Source organism: Odontesthes bonariensis, chromosome 21 (genome assembly GCF_027942865.1).
Source record: "Odontesthes bonariensis isolate fOdoBon6 chromosome 21, fOdoBon6.hap1, whole genome shotgun sequence".
Taxonomy (NCBI): Eukaryota; Metazoa; Chordata; class Actinopteri; order Atheriniformes; family Atherinopsidae; genus Odontesthes; species Odontesthes bonariensis.
The window spans coordinates 2,235,300-2,257,171 of record NC_134526.1 but is presented as its reverse complement, the minus strand read 5'-3'; the positions used below and the strand labels follow the sequence as shown (position 1 = coordinate 2,257,171).

General features: G+C 41.6%; 2 protein-coding genes across 2 annotated transcripts in view; both read right to left on the bottom strand.

Annotated features, from left to right (window-relative positions):
- The window catches only part of LOC142370785 (NLR family CARD domain-containing protein 3-like), a 390,613-nt gene extending 369,345 nt beyond the window's left edge, over positions 1–21,268 (bottom strand). Inside the window, exons 1-2 of the mRNA XM_075453260.1 lie at positions 21,078–21,268; positions 18,956–19,049 (exon numbers count right to left, since the gene is read on the bottom strand). The gene's annotated coding sequence lies outside the window, so the exon portion shown is untranslated. The remainder of the gene's footprint in view (positions 1–18,955; positions 19,050–21,077) is intronic.
- LOC142371223 (E3 ubiquitin-protein ligase TRIM35-like) lies at positions 1,949–16,443 on the bottom strand. Its single transcript, XM_075453840.1, has 2 exons — positions 15,965–16,443; positions 1,949–4,357 (listed from the first exon to the last, which is right to left on the bottom strand). Exon 2 carries the CDS (start codon positions 4,338–4,340, stop codon positions 2,943–2,945), a length of 1,398 nt encoding a protein of 465 aa, XP_075309955.1. The 5' UTR covers positions 4,341–4,357; positions 15,965–16,443; the 3' UTR covers positions 1,949–2,942.
- Positions 21,269–21,872: the final 604 nt, after the last annotated feature.

Genomic DNA, 21,872 nt, shown 5'->3' with positions numbered 1-21,872 from the left:
GTCTCTGCGACCACGCAGATGCAGTGTCAGACCCAGAGGACCCCACTAACCTTATCCACCGTTCTCTCTCCACTCATGTTGAGCAATCGGTGACAGGCGGGCTGTGGAGCTACCAGTCTGCTGTGCAGAAGGCTGGGTTTATCTCAGGCTATGCATCCATGCTCTCCCTTGACTTTTGGTCTCTAACAGAGACCTGGATCCCGACCGAGCCCCATGGGCACAGACCCGGCCACCACCCCATGGCCTGGCTCCAAATATTTACAAAAGTAAAAGTAGTAATTTGGACTGCAGACACCTCATGTGTGTTGCTCTCCCAGCTCAAACCTCTGTTAGCTTTTATGAGCAATACAAGCTAATAACAGTGCAAACATATCAATTACATAGAGGCTTGAAATGTGAGACCGATTCAACGAGAAATAAGCTGAAATAAATGCTCATAAACAGTTTATTACTGCAGCTGTCACCACTTTTCATGTTCAGGGCGGCCATGTTGGATTATTGAGGTATCTTGTCTCCACCCATCATCTGATTTAAACGCACCACCTTATCGTTGGTGGGATCAGTCGCTGCCTCCAGCGAGGATAAAGCTCCACCGGCGTCTCAGTCGTCTGACTTTAGTCTCGTCGTGCTGCACCACAGGAACAGGGCTGTTTGATCCAAATACATAAAACTCACCAAAAAACTCTCTTTTAATACGTTTCTAGTTGTACTCTGTGAGGTTTGGGACAATGTTCTGTAATGACCAGCATGTGTGAGTCCCAGTAAATATAAATGTATGTTAAAACAGAGGAGAAACGGTCGGGGGGGGCTCCTGTGATTTCCACCATTCATTCACGATTCTGCAGAATCCGGCAGTGCCTGAAGAAGCTTTGCAGCTCTTTTGGGATGTTAAAAAAACCACTCAGCAGCTTCAGTTGTCATTGTTGAGGTCTCCGAGGCTCCCGCGTCTGCTTTGTAAGACGCTGCATCATGTTTCTGCTGCACTGCTCAGTGAGACTGTGAAAAAACAAAGTGCATCCTGTTGATGATGATATATCAAAACAAGTGGTTCTTCCTCGTTGTTGCATGATGCAATATGTTGGTATACTTCTTTATATCTCTATACTCCCCTGCCTGTTTTCTATACAAGTGTTGAAGTGAGACATGATGAAACATTCAGGTTCAAGATTCTTCTGTTTACAGTGTTTTTGGTCTTTTATGCACGACTGAATGTACGAATGTGGCTTTCGATACGATATCGTTGTTTACACGGATCTTGTGCTTTACAGGTGTTCCTACATTTCTATCAGGTGTTTTATGTACGATGCAACAATAAATTTGGAATGCAACGCAGGCTGAGGACTGAGTGTGGGTTTGTTCACGCGCTGTGATGGTTGCAGAGTGCGGCGGCACCACACTGCCCCCTGCAGGCGGAGCACAGAGGTGCAGCAGTGTGTTCACACATCAGAGGCAGGTGGAGCACATCCCACACCGTAAACCTGATTAGTTATTCTGAACTCTATATCTATATATTTATATATCTATTTGATATATATCTATATCTATTTGATATAGATATATATCAAATAGATATAGATATATATATTTTATATATCTATAAAACCTGTAAAGCTGAACTTGAAAGTAAAAAAAATCAACTGTTAGCTTTCCATATTTAAAACAGCTTTATGTGAAGAGAAAAGATCTAGAATTACAAGTGGGTCTTTAATTTAATTGGAGGCAGTAAGAACCCAAAATATTTCATGTTTTTCAGCTTAATTTAATCTTTCAGACCTGCAACACGTTCAGAGTTCAACTGACTTTAAGACTATTACACTTTGTTATGTTCACTTACTTTTATTACATGCAATTAGAACAAAGGTCGATACAAGTTCAATATAAAGGCAAGGCAGTTTTATTTATAGAGCACAATTCGTACATAAGGTAATTCAAAGTGCTTTACAGCTACATAAAATCACAAAAAGGCAATAAAATCATTAAAAAGAAATAAAAAATAAAAAAAACATTAAAAATAATCATTCATTAATTCATTTAAAAGTGAATTAAATGTAAAACATTAAAAGTAAAACATAAGTGCAATAAAGCATAATCAGGGAGAATTTAAGCCTCTGAGTCCATCACCATGGCTACGCAGCGAGCATAGATGCTCACTGAGTGAAATGACCACGGAAACGTGGTCGAATTCTCTAAATGTTCATGGAACGGATCAAATTCTGCGTCAGTGAAACAGCACAAAGAGAACACAACAGATAGATTCAAACAGGGCCTGAACCTCAGTATTACTAAACCTAAACAGCAGAGGACGGTGCTCAGAGCCGTGGATGCATCAGGCGCCACATGGAGTCCAGCTGAGGCTCAACATCCCTGGCTGACCAACTGAGGGGATTATTTCACATGAAGAATGAACAGAATTAACTGTGAAAGTGGAAAATAACTCAAAGAAACAGCGAGAAGTGAAACAGAGAAACACAGAGCTGTGCAGTAATGTGTCCCAGTTTAAGTTGTTCTGTGACTTTAACAGAGAAACTACATCAGTTTAGTTATTACTAGGGCTGGGCGAGTTAACTCCTTATCATTTAACGCCAACAACGAAACACTGCCAAGTTGAATTGTCTTCTCAGTGTAGTAGTTCCAGTCTAAAATATCACTTAAAGGCAAAACACTGATAGCAGCAAGTCATTCAAGGAAACAGACAGTGGAGCGAGGCTTCTACATAAAAACTACAGAAAGATGCTGATGTTAAAAGTGTGTTTGCACAACAAATGTTATGGCACTTTCATTCATATGGCAGCACATTTAAAATAAAGCTAAATGCTAAAAGCTATACACTACTTTTGGATTCATTTTTGGATTCTGCGTACAAATGCGATTAATCGTGATTAATCAGGGAAATCATGTGATTAATTAGATTAAACATTTTAATCTTTGCCCAGCCCTACTTATTACACATCTCTCTGAACGCTCTGCAGGGTCACAGACACCTTTCCAGGTAATATCTGCACTGGGGATGTGGGGTTAATGTATGGAAACATCCTCTCAGTGAAGGTGTGTGTGAAGCTGTGAATGTGTGTGTTAGTATCCAGGTCAGAGAACGACAGCTTTCCTCTGTCCCAGTCCAGATTCACTCTGATCCTCCGGAGCTTCTTCTTCTGTTCTGAGAGAACAATGGAGGAACCTGCTGGTGACCATGCTGAGTATTTACCTTCATAGAACCGGATAAACCAAACTTTAGGCAGCAGCGGTCCTTTTCTCTGAGCGGACTCTGCTAACACACCCAACTCCCAACATGTTCCATCTCCAACATCGACCCCCCAGCTGTGAGTCCCTGAGTTAAAGCCCTCAGAACTCAGAACAGACCTGTGATAATCAAACCTCTCTGGATTATCAGGAAGCTGCTGTTTCCCTCCTCCTCTCACAGCGGTCAGATCCTCAGACAGGATGAGATATGAACGAGCAGTGTTTGGGTCCAGAATCAGGGGAGTGTAGCAGACCGTGTCCTTCATCTTGTTCCAGATGTTGAAGGCCAGGTTGCCCAGGTGTTTGGCCTGGTCTATCAGAGCTCCTGCAGGCAGCTGTGGACCATCCAGCAGGGGGCAGCGCTGGACTCTTTGCACTGCAGCCTGGTAGCGGTTCAGGAATGAGACGCCTTCAGCTCTCAGCTCCTCCTCTGTGGCTCTGACTGTGTCTGACAGAGCTGCCATCTCTCTGCTCAGAGCCTCCATCTTCTCCTTCATCATCCCACTCTTCTGCTGCTCTTCCTCCCTCAGTGCAGCCAGCCTGGCCTCCTCTTCCTCTGCTAAAAACTGCCGAAGCTTCTCAAACTGCTCCTTAATCTGCCTCTCTGTGTGTCGGGCCTGGGCCTTCATGTGTTCTGCTGTCTGATCAAACTTCTCTTTAACTTTCTTCTGGAGCTCCAGTTTCTCCTTTAAGGGTTTCAGAGATTTCTGAAGGTCCTTCCTGTGTTGCTGTGCAGCTTCATCGATGGGTCTGAACCTGTGGTTGGAGTGTTTTTCTGAATCTCTGCAGATGTGACACACCGGCTGCTGATGGTCCAGACAGAAGAGTTTGAGCTTCTCAGAGTGCAGACTGCAGAGAGCCTCTGAAGCTCTGTGAGCTCTGTCCTGTACGAAGGACTCACACAGATTCTTCAACGCCAGGTTAACAGGTGGTTCTGTCACAGATCTTTTCCTACAAACTGGACACTCTTGTGTTTGCTTCTCCCTCCACCAGCTGCTCAGACAGTCTCTACAGAAGCTGTGGCTACATGACAGAAGAACTGGATATCTGAAGATGTCATGACAGACCGAACAGCGGAGATCCTCCTCTGACCTGGAAGCCATTTAGTCTCCGAGTGAAGCTGAAAGCAGAGCAGAAACTCAGTATATTCAGTAATGGCCGCCCTCCCTCCCCTGCTAAAAGCCCTCAAACGTACCTTCCCTTTGAGTGGAGTATCTGTGACGCTCATGAAATGTGATCTCCCACAGAAACTTTTCCAAACTCTGAACGGTGTGGGCGTGGCCAGGCGGTGAAAATCGTGTCATGGCGTTTGTGATTTTAAAGCCTTATCATCATCGCCAAGTCATGAAACTTGGCACACACGTCCACCCTGACGACCTCGTATGTACGTAAAGGGTATAGCGCCACCAGCAGGTGGCGCTATAGGTGGATGTCACTATGTTATATGTGCGCGTTCAGGCTGGGTCCAGCAATCACCGTATGAAGTTTGGGACAGATTGGATAATGTATGTGGAAGTTATGAGTGACTTAATTTTTCATGGCGAGTCATAAATTTGAGGCGTCGCCACGGCCACGCCCTTTGAGGTTTGAAAAAGTTTCTCCATGATTCTTTCCCCCCATGTCTTAAGAGTAACCTGGCCAAGTTTGAAGTCTGTAGCATGAAATCTGTAGGACAAGTTCGATGTTGTGCAAGGCGTGGAATCGGTAAAAAATGGCACGAAAACGCACTTTCCATCCAAAATGGCCGCCTTCCTGTGGACGTGGCACATTGGCGGCATGAGACTTTTTTTTGCGTCTGGGCATGATGAATGAGTGTACCGAATTTCGTCATCCCACGCGAAAGTAATCCTATTAAGGGGACAATTTTTAAGCATTAAAGGGGGCGCTACAGAGTCAATGAGCGACTCCCAAAAATATAAAGTTTAGATTCTTTCATGTCGTCGACTGGCAGGTGGCGCTCGCAAAATTTCATGCGTTTTCCAGCACCTTTTGCAAAGAATAAGAATAACGGAGGAGAAAAATAAACCTTACAGATACAATAGGGTCCTTGCAGTTTCACTGCTCGGTCCCTAATGATAACTAGAAAGCTGCAAGCAGCTGTGAGCGGGACCGAGGTGTGCGTACGTTGGGATGTGCGCATGTTGGGCATGCGCTGGACGCTGGAGCTGCAGCTCTGCCCACACGCACGATACCCTCTGCGTACGTACGAGCACATAATAACCCCAATGCGGAGGGGTTTTTTAAAATTTCTAGGGGGCGCCACTGAGCCATTTTGCTCCGCCCACACAGGATACCCTTTACATACGTATGAAGTCGTCAGGGTGGATGTAGGGGCAGCTTCGCAGCTGTCTCTTCTGAGCGGATAAAACTTCGTCCAACGCGCGTTGTAGAAAAATAAAGTCTATTTATTTGTTCACATTCAAACCAAACAAAAGGTTTCATTAACTCAAAGTATACAAACAAAAAGGGCTCTATTTCGGAGGCCAAACAGAGCGGCCCAAGCAAGACAGTCCAACAACAAAATAAATAATCCATAATTACCAGATCAAACTTCATAAACATAAATACCATCATTCCATAACCAAAATATACAAATAATAAGTCAAAAAGTTTATCAAACACAAAATAGGCAAAATGGCTCCAACATGTGTGCCAAGTTTCATGACCTTGAGATGATGATAAGGCTTTCAAATCACAAACGCCATCACAAGATTTTCACCGCTTGGCCACGCCCACACCGTTCAGAGTTTGGAGAGTTTGGAGCTGTTACCATTAAATCTGTAGGACGAGTTCGATCAAACACGAATTGTTGAGAAAAAAAGAATTTTCCAAGCACCAACAGGTGGCGCTAACTCTATAAACATACATGTAGGAAAAACATTGCAACTCACTTGATAGTAAAATTATACATCTCTCCAATGCACTTTGCCTATGACAAAATAAATCTATAGAAACAAAAAGATTCCATACATACAGGAATACAGAAATACTTTTCTCCCTCAGCATGCTGTGTGTGCTTAATTAGCGGCTATAACTTATGAGAGTGTTTGCAGAGTCAGACGCACACACACAGGATGCTGCTCTCTTCACTAACTTTGTCAGTCATCTTGCAAGAATACACCGTGGCGTGAACAAACAAATATTGCTGCAAAACCTATTTATCAGATCATCAGTCGTGGTCTCTCTGTCTGTAGCAGCTTAGCATTGTGAGCTGCAGGGCAAGTTTCTGTGGATTATGTGATTGACCGAGGGTAGATCTAAATTATTATTATTTTGTAGTATCATTATTATTTTGGGCCACACAGACAGACATCCTCACACACACTTGTAAAAAAATAAAAACTTTTGGCAAAAGGGTACTCTGGGGCATAAAGGACCAAAGGGGCAGGTGCTCCAGCACCCTCTGGGGCATAAAGGACCAAAGGGGCAGGTGCTCCAGCACCCTCTGGGGCATAAAGGACCAAAGGGGCAGGTGCTCCAGCACCCTCTGGGGCATAAAGGACCAAAGGGGCAGGTGCACCCTCTGGCCCTCCCACTGCACGTGCCTGCTTATGGCAAAAAGAGTAGACACATTTCCATTGTTAATTGTGTTCTAGTGGAGACTGATTGTATTCATTAAACATATATAATCATCTCAGTTGTTTGAAATTGAGATAAAGACAATATGTTAATGGGTTATGAAATAAAATGTATTGTTAAAATTGTTTTAAAGCCCCAAATATGTCCCGGGTCAATTTGTTCTGAGGGACACCAGAGGGTCCCAAAAGTGAAGATCATACAAGGGTTCAGTGGTAGGAAATAGTGCAAAGGAGTGTTTATCAGTGTGAAAAGGTTGGAACAAATCTCTGTTCACATTTTTAAAGCAAAATATAGTTTAGGCAAAAGCCAGTTGCAGAAATCCTGGTTGAACAGTTTGATGGTGAAAATAAAATAGTGGAATAATGTAAACCTTTTTTGACCAGAACTTATCATTTGACTCGCATATAAAACAGGTTTCTAGGACTGCCTTCTTTCATCTTCGTAATATTGTTAAAATCAGGAACATCTTGTCTCAGAGTGATGCAGAAAAACTGCTCCGTGCATCTGTTACTTCAGGATTGGCTCCCTGTTAAATTCAGAACAGAATTTAAGATTCTTCACAATGACCGTTGGCTTGAATATGGTTGTCACAAACATCAATTCTCCAAACAGGCAGTTTATGTAAAGAATTGCAATGGTAACCATTATGAAAACGTAGTGTGTGTTCAACAGCTTGAAACACAGGCGTGTTATGGTTATTGTAAAGTGCAGACATGTGATGGATACAATTTCAGACACCAAACACCGTGTGTGTATAACGAGCAACCTGCAGAACAGGCAAGACAAAGAGTGTTTACATATACAGGAAAGCTTTGATGGAAGGAAAGCCAGAAGGAAAGAAGTAAAAGAAATTATGCTCAAAATAGTTTGTATAAGGAAAAGCACAAGGCTATGAGTAAATTGAAATATAGGTTACATAGACAGAGTGTCAAGGAAATGAATAGAACATGTGCAGGACTAATGTCACGTATCAAGCCAAGAAGAAGGAAATGAATAAGACCACGTACAGGACTAATGTCACGTATCAAGCCAAGAAGAAGGAAATGAATAAGACCACGTACAGGACTAATGTCACGTATCAAGCCAAGAAGAAGGAAATGAATAAGAACATGTACAGGACTAATGTCACGTATCAAGCCAAGAAGAAGGAAATGAATAAGACCATGTACAGGACTAATGTCACGTATCAAGCCAAGAAGAAGGAAATGAATAAGACCACGTACAGGACTAATGTCACGTATCAAGCCAAGAAGAAGGAGATGAGCAGAACACAGTATGCAAATGTTGAATATAAACAGCGTGTTGCAGCAGGTATGAAGCTGAATAGGCAGCAGCTGAAAGAAAAGCGCCTGCAATTTGACTTTGTTATGCAGCAGTTTTTAGATAAAGTGAGAGATGGACCAGATTTTGTGTGTTGTGTTTGCCACAGGTTGCTGTTTAAACATCAGGTTTTAACCTGTAAAAGGGCAGATTATAATAAGACCGGAGTTGTAGCTGCTGTACCCGCAAAGTGCATAACTGACCATTATCTGCACAAATGTGATGCCAGTTGTGAGATGCCGTGTCACTTGGTTGACGCACCTAGAGGGAAGCTTTCGATCTGTTACACCTGTAAGATACTAAGAGGACAGGAACCGGCTGAATCTGCAGGGAACAATTTGACTGTGTGTCCCATTCCAGCAGAACTGGCCTGTTTGAATAGTTTAGAGCAGCATTTGATCGCGCTACATATACCATTTATGAAGATGTTAGCTTTGCCCAAAGGTGGACAAAATGGAGTACATGGCCCAGTGACATGTGTTCCAGCAAACATTGTTCAAACGAATAATTTGTTACCCTGTTCCAATATGGAGGGGTCTTTGTTGCCTGTGAAGCTGAAGCGTAAGTTAACTTACAAGGGTCATTACGAGTATGAATTTGTGGACATGATGCGTGTTAGGCAAGCATTGCAGTGTTTAAAAAACATTAATGCACATTATAAAGATATACAGTTTAATGAAGCATGGCTTAATGAGTTTTGTAGGGAGAACGATGATGTAATTTCAGGAGCAGACAATGGTTGTAATTGGGGATGGGAATCGAAAACCGTTTCTTGTTGAGAACCGGTTCCCAGTGTTTCAATTCCTTGGAATCGTTTGGTGATTTTGCAAACGATTCTCTTATCGATTCCAGTGGGCGCGAATGGCGTCACCACGCAGCGTTGCGTGACGAGTCCAGCGCAGCCAGCAGCCAGCAGTAAACATGGCGCCCGAGCGGTACAAACGCTCGAAAGTTTGATTACACATCCCTAAAAAAGACGACAACAGGGCAACATGCAAAGTGAATATTTCACCAAAGGGAGGAAATACTACCAACATGCAATAACTATGAATGAATGATTAACGTTGGTGAATCTGAACCCAGCAACGTTAGCAACGTTAGCATGTCCTCGGCTAACACTGCAGGTAACTAACTAACAAACACTGCCTATCATGTTCGCCATTTGCCTCATTGTCAAACCTGCTGTTAGTAACGGTTAAAGTGACAGTTCGGAGTAGATTCACCCTGGGGTCATTTGAACCGTGACATCCAGCCAAGTAGCCCACCCGAAGTTTTTCTGATATTGGCTGAACATCAGCTGAGTTACTGAGTTATCCCGAATAGCTTCGTACAAGCGCTAACGGATCCTGGCAGTATCTCCAAAATTACCACACTAAAATCACATGCCATGACACCAAACTTCTACAGTAGTACAAATATGGTCTGTACTCACAAAACGATGCATTTTGAAGTTTGTACATAGTCCAGGAGTTTATTATTATCATCAACACAAGCCTGATAGCTTTTCTGCTGCTAAAGCTGCGTCGACGTCACTTCCTTGATCTGGGAGCTTCAAAGTAAGATGAGGGTTGATCTACTACTGTAGACAACAAAGCAAGGCTGCTCAATTTCTCCATTGATAAAATAAATTCACAACTCTACAGCATAAAAATTCATAAAAAATCATGTAGAATATAGCATATACTTTGTTTTCTATATAAACCTTACAGATACAATAGGGACCGAGCAGGTTTATTATTCTTCTTCATCCGATTCTTTGCAAAAGGTGCTCAAAAACTCATGAAATTTTGCAAGCGCCACCTGCCAGTCGACGACATGAAAGAATCTAAACTTTATATTTTTGGGAGTCGCTCATTGACTCTGTAGCGCCCCCTACGATGCTTAAAAATGGTCCCCGCAATGGGGTTAGTTTCGCGTGGGATGACGAAATTCGGTACACTCATTCATCATGCCCAAACGCACAAAAATGCCTCATGCTGCCATGGTCCCACGTCCACAGGAAGGCGGCCATTTTGGATGGAAAGTGAGTTTTCGTGCCATTTTTGACCGATTCCACGCCTTGCATAAGATCGAACTTGTCCTACAGATTTAATGCTACAGACTTCAAACTTGGCCAGGTTACTCTTAAGACATGGGGGGGAAAATTCCTGGAGAAACTTTTTCAAAACATAAAGGGCGTGGCCGTGGCGACGCCTCAAAGTTTGATGACTCGCCATCACTCGACACAAAAAATTAAGTCGCTTATAACTCCCACATACATTATCCAATCTGTCCCAAACTTCATACAGTGAATTCTGGACCCAGCCTGAACGCGTACATATTATCATAGTGACATCCACCTATAGCGGCACCTGCTGGTGGTTGGAAAAGTCTTTTTTTTCTACAACTCGTATTTTATCGAACTCCTCCTACAGATTTAATGCTACAAGCTTCAAACTTGGCCAGGTTACTCTTAAAACATCTGTTTTTTACATCTGTTCATAATTTTGATTAATTTTTACATGTAAGTCATCTTTGCGGTAAGACGTGTTGCATCACTTCCTGTTACCTTGCTTGTGCACTGTGGAATTTCTTGCTCCGCTTGGAGTACTGATAATCACTTTATTTCTATCTATAACTTACACAATTTTGCATTGTTAAACTCTATAGCTTACCGTTCTGTTCTAACACACTCCTACAGATCTTCAATCTTTATTTTCACTTTTTAACGGTGTGTCTGGTTCTCTAGCGTAGCATGGCTACCGGTTCTCTTCCTCCTCCTGCTTTCACCTGCTCCGTGTGTCAGATGTTTAGTTACTCCTCGGCCTCCTTTAGCGATAATGGTACATGTAACAAATGTAGTCTTTTTGTAGTTTTGGAGGCGAGGTTATCTGAATTGGAAGCTCGGCTCTGCACTGTTGAAAATCAACCGATAGCGAGCCAGGTCCCTTTAGCCAGTGTGGAGCCACCTAGCGTAGCTAGCTCAATTAGCCTCCCCCTAGCAGAACCCGAGCAGCCGGGATCACATCGTGGCTGGGTGACTGTCAGGAAGAGGCATAGCTCTAAAGTAAAGCCCGTTGTTCACCATCGACCTGTCCACGCTTCTAACAGATTTTCCCCACTCAGCGACACACCCGCTGAGGACAAAACCCTGGTAATTGGCAGCTCTATAGTCAGAAACGTGGCATTAGACACACCAGCGGCCATAGTCAAATGCATTCCAGGGGCCAGAGCGGGCGACATAGAATCCTATTTAAAACTGCTGGCTAAGGATAAACGTAAATACGGTAAAATAGTTATTCACGTCGGCGTTAATGACACCCGGTTACGCCAATCGGAGGTCACTAAAATTAATGTTGCATCGGTGTGTAATTTTGCCAAAACAATGTCGGACTCCGTAGTTTTCTCTGGACCCCTGCCAAATCTGACCAGTGATGACATGTTTAGCCGCATGTCGTCCTACAATCGCTGGTTGTCTAGATGGTGTCCAGCAAACAACGTGGGCTACATAGATAATTGGCAATCTTTCTGGAGAAAACCTGGTCTGATGAGGAGAGACGGCATCCATCCCACTTTGGAAGGAGCAGCTCTCATTTCTAGAAATATGGACGAATTTATTTGCCACCCTAAAACATGACAACCCAGGGCTCAGAGCAGGATGCAGAGTTGTAGTCTTACACACTTCTCTGCAGCTTCCCACCTGCTGCTACCCCCCCAATCGATTAACACAAAAGGAGCAAATCCTCTTGTGCAAAAAGAAATTATTAAAACAAAAACTTTAACTGAACAAAAACATCAAACTATTAAATGTGCTTTGCTGAATATCAGATCTGTCCTTTCGAAGTCTCTGTTAGTGAATGAGTTGATTTGTGATCATCATATTGATATATTTAGTCTTACAGAAACCTGGCTGAAACAGGAGGATCATGTTAGCATTAATGAAGCAACTCCCTCTGACTGTTTAAATGTTCACGTTCCTCGAACCACAGGCAGAGGAGGAGGAGTAGCAGCTATCTTCAGATCAGGGTTACTCATCAGTCCCAGACCCAAGATTAGTTTCAGCTCTTTTGAATCTCTGATTCTCAGTTTTTCCCACGCAAAGTGGAAATCCCAGAAACCTCTTGTGTTTGTTGTTGTGTATCGTCCACCTGGCCCTTATTCTGAGTTTCTGTCTGAATTCTCAGAGTTTTTATCCCAGTTAGTGCTGAGTACAGATAAAGTCATTGTAGTGGGTGACTTTAATATTCATGTAGATGTTGAAAATGATAGCCTGAATATGAACTTTAATTCTATATTGGACTCTATTGGATTTTCTCAGAGTGTTCACAGACCGACTCACTGCCTTAATCACACCCTTGATCTTGTGCTGACTTATGGCATTGAGAGTGAACAGTTAACAGTGTTCCCTCATAACCCTGTCTTATCTGACCATTTTCTGATAACCTTTGAGTTTACATTACTTGACTATACAGTTTCTGAGAAGAAATTTACATATAGAAGGTGTTTATCAGAGGATGCTGTAACCAGATTTAAAGAATTAATTCCATCATCCTTTTCTTCACTGCCATGTGCAGATATGACAGAGGACGACTACCTAAACTTTACTCCAGCAGCACTTGACTCTCTTGTTGACAGCACTATAGTTTCAATGCGTACAGCACTGGACAATGTTGCCCCTCTGAAAAGGAAGGTAATCAGTCAGAAGAGGCTGGCTCCTTGGTATAATTCACAGCTGCGTGCTTTAAAGCAGACTGCAAGAAAGCTGGAGAGACAGTGGCGTTCCTCTAATTTAGAAGAGTCTCAGTTAGTCTGGAAAGATAGTTTAACAATGTATAAGAAAGCCCTTCGTAAAGCTAGAACTGCTTATTACATCATTGATAGAAGAGAATAAGAACAATCCCAGGTTTCTCTTCAGCGCTGTAGCCAGTCTGACAAAGAGTCCGAGCTCTGCTGAGCCAGTTATTCCTTTAACTCTCAGCAGTGATGATTTCATGAGCTTCTTTATTAATAAAATTGTTTCTATCAGAGAGAAGATTGATGGAGTCCTTCCCACTATTATCAGTGATGTATCATCAAGTACAGCAGCTTTAGAAGTATCTTTAGAACCTGATTTGTATTTAGACGGCTTCTGCCCAGTTGATCTCTCTGAACTAACAACAGCAATAGTCTCTTCTAAACCATCAACTTGTGTTTTAGACCCAATCCCAACCAGACTGTTCAAGGAGGTTTTCCCCTTAATTGACACTTCCATATTGGATTTGATCAATCTGTCTTTGTTGACAGGATATGTACCTCAGACTTTTAAGGTTGCTGTAATTAAACCTTTACTTAAAAAACCTACTCTTGATTCAGAAGTGTTAGCTAATTATAGACCTATATCCAATCTCCCTTTTTATGTCTAAAGTTCTTGAAAAAATAGTTGCAGCTCAGCTTTGTGATCATTTACACAGAAATAATCTGTTTGAAGAGTTTCAGTCAGGATTCAGAGTGCATCATAGCACAGAAACTGCACTGCTGAAAGTTACCAATGATCTCCTCTTAGCCTCTGATAGCGGACTTGTGTCTGTGCTTGTCCTGTTGGATCTCAGTGCTGCATTTGATACGGTCGATCACAGTATCTTATTACACAGACTTGAACATGTTATTGGGATTAAAGGAACTGCATTAGGCTGGTTTAAGTCATATTTATCTGATAGATTTCAGTTTGTTCTTGTAAATGAAGAATCTTCCTCACACACCAGAGTAAGTCATGGAGTTCCTCAGGGTTCTGTGCTTGGACCGATTCTTTTCACTTTATACATGCTTCCATTAGGTAACATTATTAGACAGCATGGCATAAATTTCCATTGCTATGCTGACGATACTCAGCTGTACTTATCTATAAAACCAGATGAACCCAATAGGTTGGTCAAACTACAAGCATGTCTTAAAGACATAAAGACCTGGATGACTCAGAACTGTCTGCTGCTAAATTCAGACAAAACTGAAGTTGTTATCTTTGGACCTGAGCGTTTCAGGGAGAAATTGTCTAGCTATATAGTTACTCTAGATGGTATTTCCTTGGCTTCTAGTTCTACAGTGAGGAACCTTGGAGTTATTTTTGACCAGAACTTATCATTTGACTCGCATATAAAACAGGTTTCTAGGACTGCCTTCTTTCATCTTCGTAATATTGTTAAAATCAGGAACATCTTGTCTCAGAGTGATGCAGAAAAACTAGTCCATGCATTTGTTACTTCAAGATTGGACTACTGTAATTCTTTATTATTGGGCTGTCCCACATATTCTCTGAAAAGCCTTCAGTTGATCCAAAATGCTGCAGCCAGAGTTTTGATGAGAACTAACAGGAGAGATCATATTTCTCCAGTTTTAGCTTCTCTTCCTTGGCTCCCTGTTAAATTAAGAATAGAATTTAAGATTCTTCTCCTCACATATAAAGCTCTTAATGACCGAGCTCCATCATATCTTAAAGATCTCATTGTAAGATATTTTCCTAACAGAGCACTTCGTTCCCAAACTGCAGGTTTACTTGAGGTTCCCAGAGTTTCTAAAAGTAGAATGGGAGGCAGAGCCTTCAGTTATCAGGCCCCTCTCTGTGGAACCAGCTGCCAGTAAATGTCCGGGAAGCAGACACCCTTTCCACTTTTAAGACCAGGCTTAAAACTTTCCTTTTTTATAAAGCTTATAGTTAGGTCTGTTGAATCTGATAGTGTGTCTGCTAGTGTGTCTTGTTCTGCCTCCACCTCTGGCACCCTCTATACTTTCATTACCCCCTACCCGAACCAGGGTTTGAATCCCATTCCCGCTTATCTTACCTCTTTTATTTCTCCCCCTACCCGAACCAGGGTTTGCATCCCCACCCCGCTGTGACTGGTGTGCGGTTGGTGAGAGGCTGAGGTAGTTTGTGGCTGTAAAAAGATGGTTGTTGTGGTGTGAGGAGCAGATCTATATAGGGAGTATAGGGAATTACTCACTGAGTCTGGTCCTTTATTTATTTATTTATTTATTTTTTCGTTAGCACAAGTTTCTTGTGTTTACCTTGAATAGGGATGGCTCAGGTAATCCTGAAACATCCCATAGTTAAGCTGCTATAGGCCTAGACTGCTGGGGGGCCTCATCTGTCACACCTTTCCTCACTTTACTCTCTTTATGTATATGTGATATTATTGTGGTCATTAACTCGTGTTTCCCTGTTCCAACAGATATCCTTTGAATGGTGTTACAGTGCCGCCGCAGCCGCGGCCCCCTTCCCCCCCTCCCCCCCTTTCTGTCTTCTCAAACCCCAGCTGGTGGAGGCGGGTGGCCACCCTTCCTGAGTCTGGTTCTGCCAGAGGTTTCTTCCTGTTAAAAGGGAGTCGTTTCTCTCCACAGTCGCCTCAGGCACGCTCAGGCCGGGAGATTGGACCGAAAAACAAAACGTTTTCAGTGCAATCTGTTGGTTTTCTTAGCTAGGAAATTGTTTTTGAATTGGCTCTATATGAACGAATTTGATTATTTTATGAATTATTATTATTATTATTAATTAATTGAATTCCAATTGGCTTGAATTGGACTTACTATCTAAGTGCCTTGAGATGACATTTGTTGTATTTGGCGCTATATAAATAAAAATGAATTGAATTGAATTGAATTGTAAATATTAGCATTTTAGCTCAATAGCTTCCAGGTCATGATTTCAATTGACTCCAAATCAGTTTGGGATTATGTAACTACACTGGCTGCTTGAAATACATCTTTTATTTTTACATTTTTACATCTGTTCATAATTTTCAATAACTTTAAACACAGTACCTTATCTCTGCTTTAAATATCCCTGTTTTAGGAATATCCAACTTAAAAGTGCCTTCACCTGAGTGTCAGAAGCCCCTCTGAGTGGAGTATCCAGTAAAAGGCTGAAAGGGAATCCGGCCGTCTGCAGGTCCGAGCCGTTCACGGCCGGATGTAGAAATATCTCCAGCTGTTCGCACCTCTGGCGCAGCTCAGGTAACAGGTCCGGGGGTCCAGTGTGTCGGAGGGTCTCCTTCTGTCACACAGAACCGGACTCACCGTGAGATGGAGCCGGTCAGAGCAGAGGTGCCGCAAACACTCCCAAACTCTGAAGTTCACTTTCGGTTCTCGGATTAAAGGGAGGGGCTTAACACTCTGACACTTCTCCAGAAACACATCTGTAACTCTGGGACTTTCTCTCACTCAAACATACAAGTGACGCCATTAAAAACCTTGAAACTTCCTCTTTTCATATATATATATGTATTAAAATAAATGATATAGCTGGGCCTTTTTAAAGAGAGTGAACAGGAATCTTGGGATTTCCTGTCCTCTCTGACTGCAGCAGCCTGCCAGGCCACACCTATCGCTGTTCACATGTTAAAGGGACAGTTCGCCTCTTCTGACATGAAGCTGCGTGACATCCCATATCAGCAGCATCATGTATGAACATAGTAGTCCGGCTAGTTGGCTGGGCTTTAAAGAATAAAAAGGTCTGCTCCAGGTGTGGCTCATTCCAGAGTGGAGGCTCAGTGAGTCAGGAGCAGAAATGCATGAAACATGGAACCTGACACCCGGGTTCATGTTGTCATGGGGACAGAAAGTCAGCTGGACCCTGAAGACATGTTTCAGGCTGAGAGTTACTGCCAACAAGAGGCGGTGCAGTTATTAACTGTTAACTTTCTGATCCAGTTCTGTACAAACAGTCCTGATCAGCAGTTCTGCAGCTTCCTGAAGCTCTCTCACAGTTTCTCTTTGGACATTTTCTGCTTCTTCCCTCATTTTCAGTCCAGTCCTTGTACCTGAGCATCTTCAGAGGAATGTGTTTTTTCTTTGTTCAGCCACTTAACTCTGAGCTGTGAACCATTCAGGCAGGAAAAAGGCTCCTAACTCAAGGGATGAACCATTGTTGGGTCCACACAGAACAGACAACTTAAAACAGAAAAAACACTAAATAAAACAGAAAAAAAAACTAAAAAATAAAAAAATAAAAAATAAATAAAACAAAATAAATAAATAAATAAATAAAACAGAAAAAAAATAAAATAAAAATAAACCACTAAATAAAAATAAACAAAACAGAAAATAAAACAGAAAAAACACAAAATAAAACAAAAAAAACAAAATAAAACAGAAAAAACACTAAACAAAATCAATAACATAACAGATAACTTAGCAAAGAAGCCGTTTTAAACTGGATCTTTAGGCACTTTGTTCCCAGCAGCCTGTCACAGAGACACATCATTTGTTCCCATTTCTTTAGCTGCATCTGTGAAAAACAGCTTCATAGTTTCAACTTTTTTGTACATTTACGTTAAAACTGCTTTCAGTTACCAAAAGAGTCAAATTAATATAAGAAATTCAGTTTAAACAAAGCCTAATCCCAAAATAATGAATGTTATCACGTCTAAAAGTAGAAAAGTAGGAAAAAAACAGACAATAATAAGAATTATGTGTTATTCAACATCAAGAAAAAGTAAATAAGATTCAATTTAAAGCTTAAAAAAGGAATATAAGATATAATCTAATGACTAATTATGGAACAATGAATATAAATGAAATGATTAAACTGTTTTATGCCACCAGAAATGAATAATCTAGAAGCTCTTTGTGGGTTTCAGACTGGAATTAAGATTTGTTCCCATTTCTTTAGCTGCATGTGTGAGAAACAGCAAAGATAACACAGTGTGACAGACAGAAAACAGGATTTCTGCAGCAACAAGGTGATTCCCAAAGAGCTGTTAGAACATGTTTCAGTGAATCTCTGCAGCTGTTACCATGGAAACATCTGCAGATATTCACTTTAAAGCTGCTCAGAGCTGAACTAACTCTGGTTCTGCCTCAGATTCTGGGTTTATGTTCATGTTGGAACATGTTTCAGTGAATCTCTGCAGCCGTTACCATGGAAACATCTGTAGATATTCACTTTAAAGCTGCTCAGAACTGAACTAACTCTGGTTCTGCCTCAGATTCTGGGTTTATGTTCATGTTGGAACATTTTTCAGTGGATCTCTGCAGCTGTTACCATGGAAACATCTGCAGATATTCACTTTAAAGCTGCTCAGAACTGAACTAACTCTGGTTCTGCCTCAGATTCTGGGTTTATGTTCATGTTGGAACATTTTTCAGTGGATCTCTGCAGCTGTTACCATGGAAACATCTGCAGATATTCACTTTAAAGCTGCTCAGAACTGAACTAACTCTGGTTCTGCCTCAGATTCTGGGTTTATGTTCATGTTGGAACATGTTTCAGTGAATCTCTGCAGCTGTTACCATGGAAACATCTGCAGATATTCACTTTAAAGCTGCTCAGAACTGAACTAACTGGTTCTGCCTCAGATTCTGGGTTTATGTTCATGTTGGAACATGTTTCAGTGAATCTCTGCAGCTGTTACCATGGAAACAGGCCCGTAGGCAGGATTTTGCTTGGGGGGGTTCTTTTTGTATATATTTGGGACTTTGTTCTAGGGGGGTCCGGGGGCATGCCCCCCCGAAAAATTTTGAAAATTCAACCCTCTGAAAAGGCATTTCCTGCGTTTTTGAGAGGAATTCAAAGTAAGAAACGGAGACTGTAGATAACTGTTTCAGGCAGTATTGTATTCAAAGAATGTATACATTTTCGATGAAAAATACAAATTCAATATATACATTTTTGTAATGCCTCCACATGCATCTTTTTAGACTTTGTAGAACACCCTGTGCCTACGGGCCTGCACCGTCTTTGGGCTCTCACAGGCCTACCCACTAAGCTATTTTCATCTTTAACTCTTAAAGGGCCCTTAAAAAATAAGAATTCGTTGCAGGTGCACCTGTTTTTTTTAAAAGGTTCATGGGAATGTATGTGAGTGTGTACGTGTGTATCTCCGTCGCAAGTCTTGGCTCGCCACCGGTCTCGACCAGAATCTCGTCCTGATCCGGATTTGCACCGTCCTCTAGAAAAACCTGACCTATAAACAAGGTCATATTTATTACACTCTACTCTGTGATGCATCGTTTAAGGTTTAAATGTTTAAAATGCAGAATATTGCATCAAACCTCACATAAATCTTATCAAATCTTCAGTTTTAGTTGTACAACATTCAATGTTCAAGTATATCAAATATGAGGACTAAACATTCAAGAACTCACATTTAACTGTTCATGTGAACAGTGTTTCAATAACACTTGTGGAAGGTAACCATTATTATTCAAAATATAAATCATAAACCATGTGCAAATACAATAACAGTACACATTGAGTTTGTTCAGAGGTATCAAAGAAGTGTGCTTAATTACTCCTACAATAGCGGCCTACTAATGCGAGAGAAACTGCACCAAAAATTACCCTCTGAGCTGCTTTAAACTTACAGTTGAAATTAAATCAATTCCTTCAATTAGTTGAAATACTACAGAATAAAATATTCTTTTACATTCATCATGACATATCAAATTGCTTTCTTTTCCCCTTTAAATTGGCATTAGGAAAACAAAACAACTTCCCCTTAAATATATGTCTATATACAGTGTTGGGTAAGTTACTTTAAAAATGTAATCTGTTACAGTTACAAGTTACCTTGTTTAAAATGTAATTGTAGTGTAACTTTTTGGATTACTTAAAAAAGTAATGTAACTAATTACTTTTGGATTACTTTTGGATTACTTTTACCTATTTATGGTATAGGATAATCTGTATATTATCTGCATGATTCCATCTGTATTTATCACATTTATTTATACCATGCTATTTTTCTTTTCATTGTACTGCCATAACTACATTATACATTCTCTGCACATACATGCATTTCTCTAGGTAATTGATCTATTCTGCACATATCTATTAACCATCTTTCCTTACACTAGCTGTAAATAACTGCATTTTATCTCTAAATACTGCATGCTATACAATCTGCACGCGTTACACTTGATAAGATGCCAAACTGCATTTCATTAATACATGTGCAATGACAATGAAGTGCTCTACTTTAGTAATAAATAAGCAAAGTAAGACTTTTACATCACATTTTATTTTTCTTTGCACACCCTTGCTTGTGTGTGTGCGCCAGTACTTCCGGTGAAAACTTCCGGTGATTTGACAGCTAGCGCGTCAGGTTAGGGCCAGTGGCCGTAAACAAAGGTTAACTTATAGCCGAGAAGAAATATGATAATATAACGTAGCTAAAAAGACTAGCTTTCTTCTGTAGCCTAATGCTTACCGATCTAGCAAGCCTAGCAGCCTCGTTGCTAATGCTAGCCACCGTAACGTTACCAACCATACCCGACGTCAAGGAGTTGGCTGAGCAGGGGCAAGAGTATGGGGCTGGCAGAGTTAACTTCATAATGGGTGAGTGCACGTTTCATTCACTTGTTTTCATTCTTTCACAGGATTGATTCACTTCATTGGTTTATCCGATTGCTGGCCGCCGAGCCATTATGTGTCTGGGTTTGTGTGGGTTACTGATCATGGTTGTTAGCAGTCGATAGTCAGGTTGTGTGATGTGTGTGTGAGTGTGTATTTTTTCTATGGGTACATGCCATTGACTGTATGAGCGGTCTGTGCTCGTTTTTTTATTTTTATTTAATTAGATTGGAGATACTAATTAATACTGAGGGGGGGCTGGTCCCGGGGAAAATTGCCAGGGCCGATTTTTTTCCCCAGTCCGACCCTGCCGCTCTGTACTTCTGTCACTGCAACCTCGCACAAATTGTAATCCTGTTAAGTAACCCCCATTCTCACTGAATGTAACTGTAATCTGAGTACATCTTTTTTGCTTGTACTGTAACGGATTACAGTTACTTTTATTTTGTATCCTTTTACCGTAACGCCGTTACATGTAATCCGTTACTCCCCAACCCTGTCTATATATATCGGCATAAAATAAAAGACTCAACAACCTCAGTTCACTCTCATAGACTTTTATATCACCACAACTTTCTTTAGCACACTGAGAAACAACAGAAAAATAGCCTCAGAGCAGCTAAAAAGACAAGTTTCTCACCCTTGCTCTCTGTATTTCAAAGTACGCCGATATCGGAGCTAGCAGCGGCTCTAGTACTACTTGTCTCCTTTGTGTAGCCACTCGGCTCCGGACTTCCAATCGGTATGTGCTCTGACTTTCTTTCAGTGCAACTCGGGATTTTTCTCCTTTTTCTGTCCTCTTCACAAGCAGCTGCGCTTTACTTCTCTGGTTAAGGTCAGAAAATAACGGAAAAATCGCACGCCTGCAGTTCAGCTCCGAGCTGAGAGGCTGAACGTGGCCTGCGTAGCCCCTGATTGGCTGTTGAGGCACTCTCCACGTGGGGTCATACGAACTGTGCGGTGCATTCAAATGCAACAGGAACATTAAACTTTGCCGATGTAAACATAAAATAAATACTCTCCCGCTTCTTTTATTGGTCTCTAATATAATCTAATGTGTGTTTTCCCACCTGGGCTACACAATGGAACACAACACAACAGAATGGGACAATCGCAACATGTGTGTGGGTGGGCTTTAGAATCTTTGGCAACAATATTACCCAGACATCAGTAATAGTTAACTCATCACCTGCCGCGACCGGACTTCTCGGGACTGTGGGGGGGTTCGTCCGAACCCCCCGAACCCCCCCTGCCTACGTGCTTGGAAACATCTGCAGATATTCACTTTAAAGCTGCTCAGAACTGAACTAACTCTGGTTCTGCCTCAGATTCTGGGTTTATGTTCATGTTGGAACATGTTTCAGTGAATCTCTGCAGCTGTTACCATGGAAACATCTGCAGATATTCACTTTAAAGCTGCTCGGAACTGAACTAA

Coding starts and splice junctions, on each gene's coding strand:
- LOC142371223 (XM_075453840.1), bottom strand. CDS start 4,340: ATGGCTTCCAGGTCAGAGGAGGATCTCCGCTGTTCGGTCTGTCATGAC.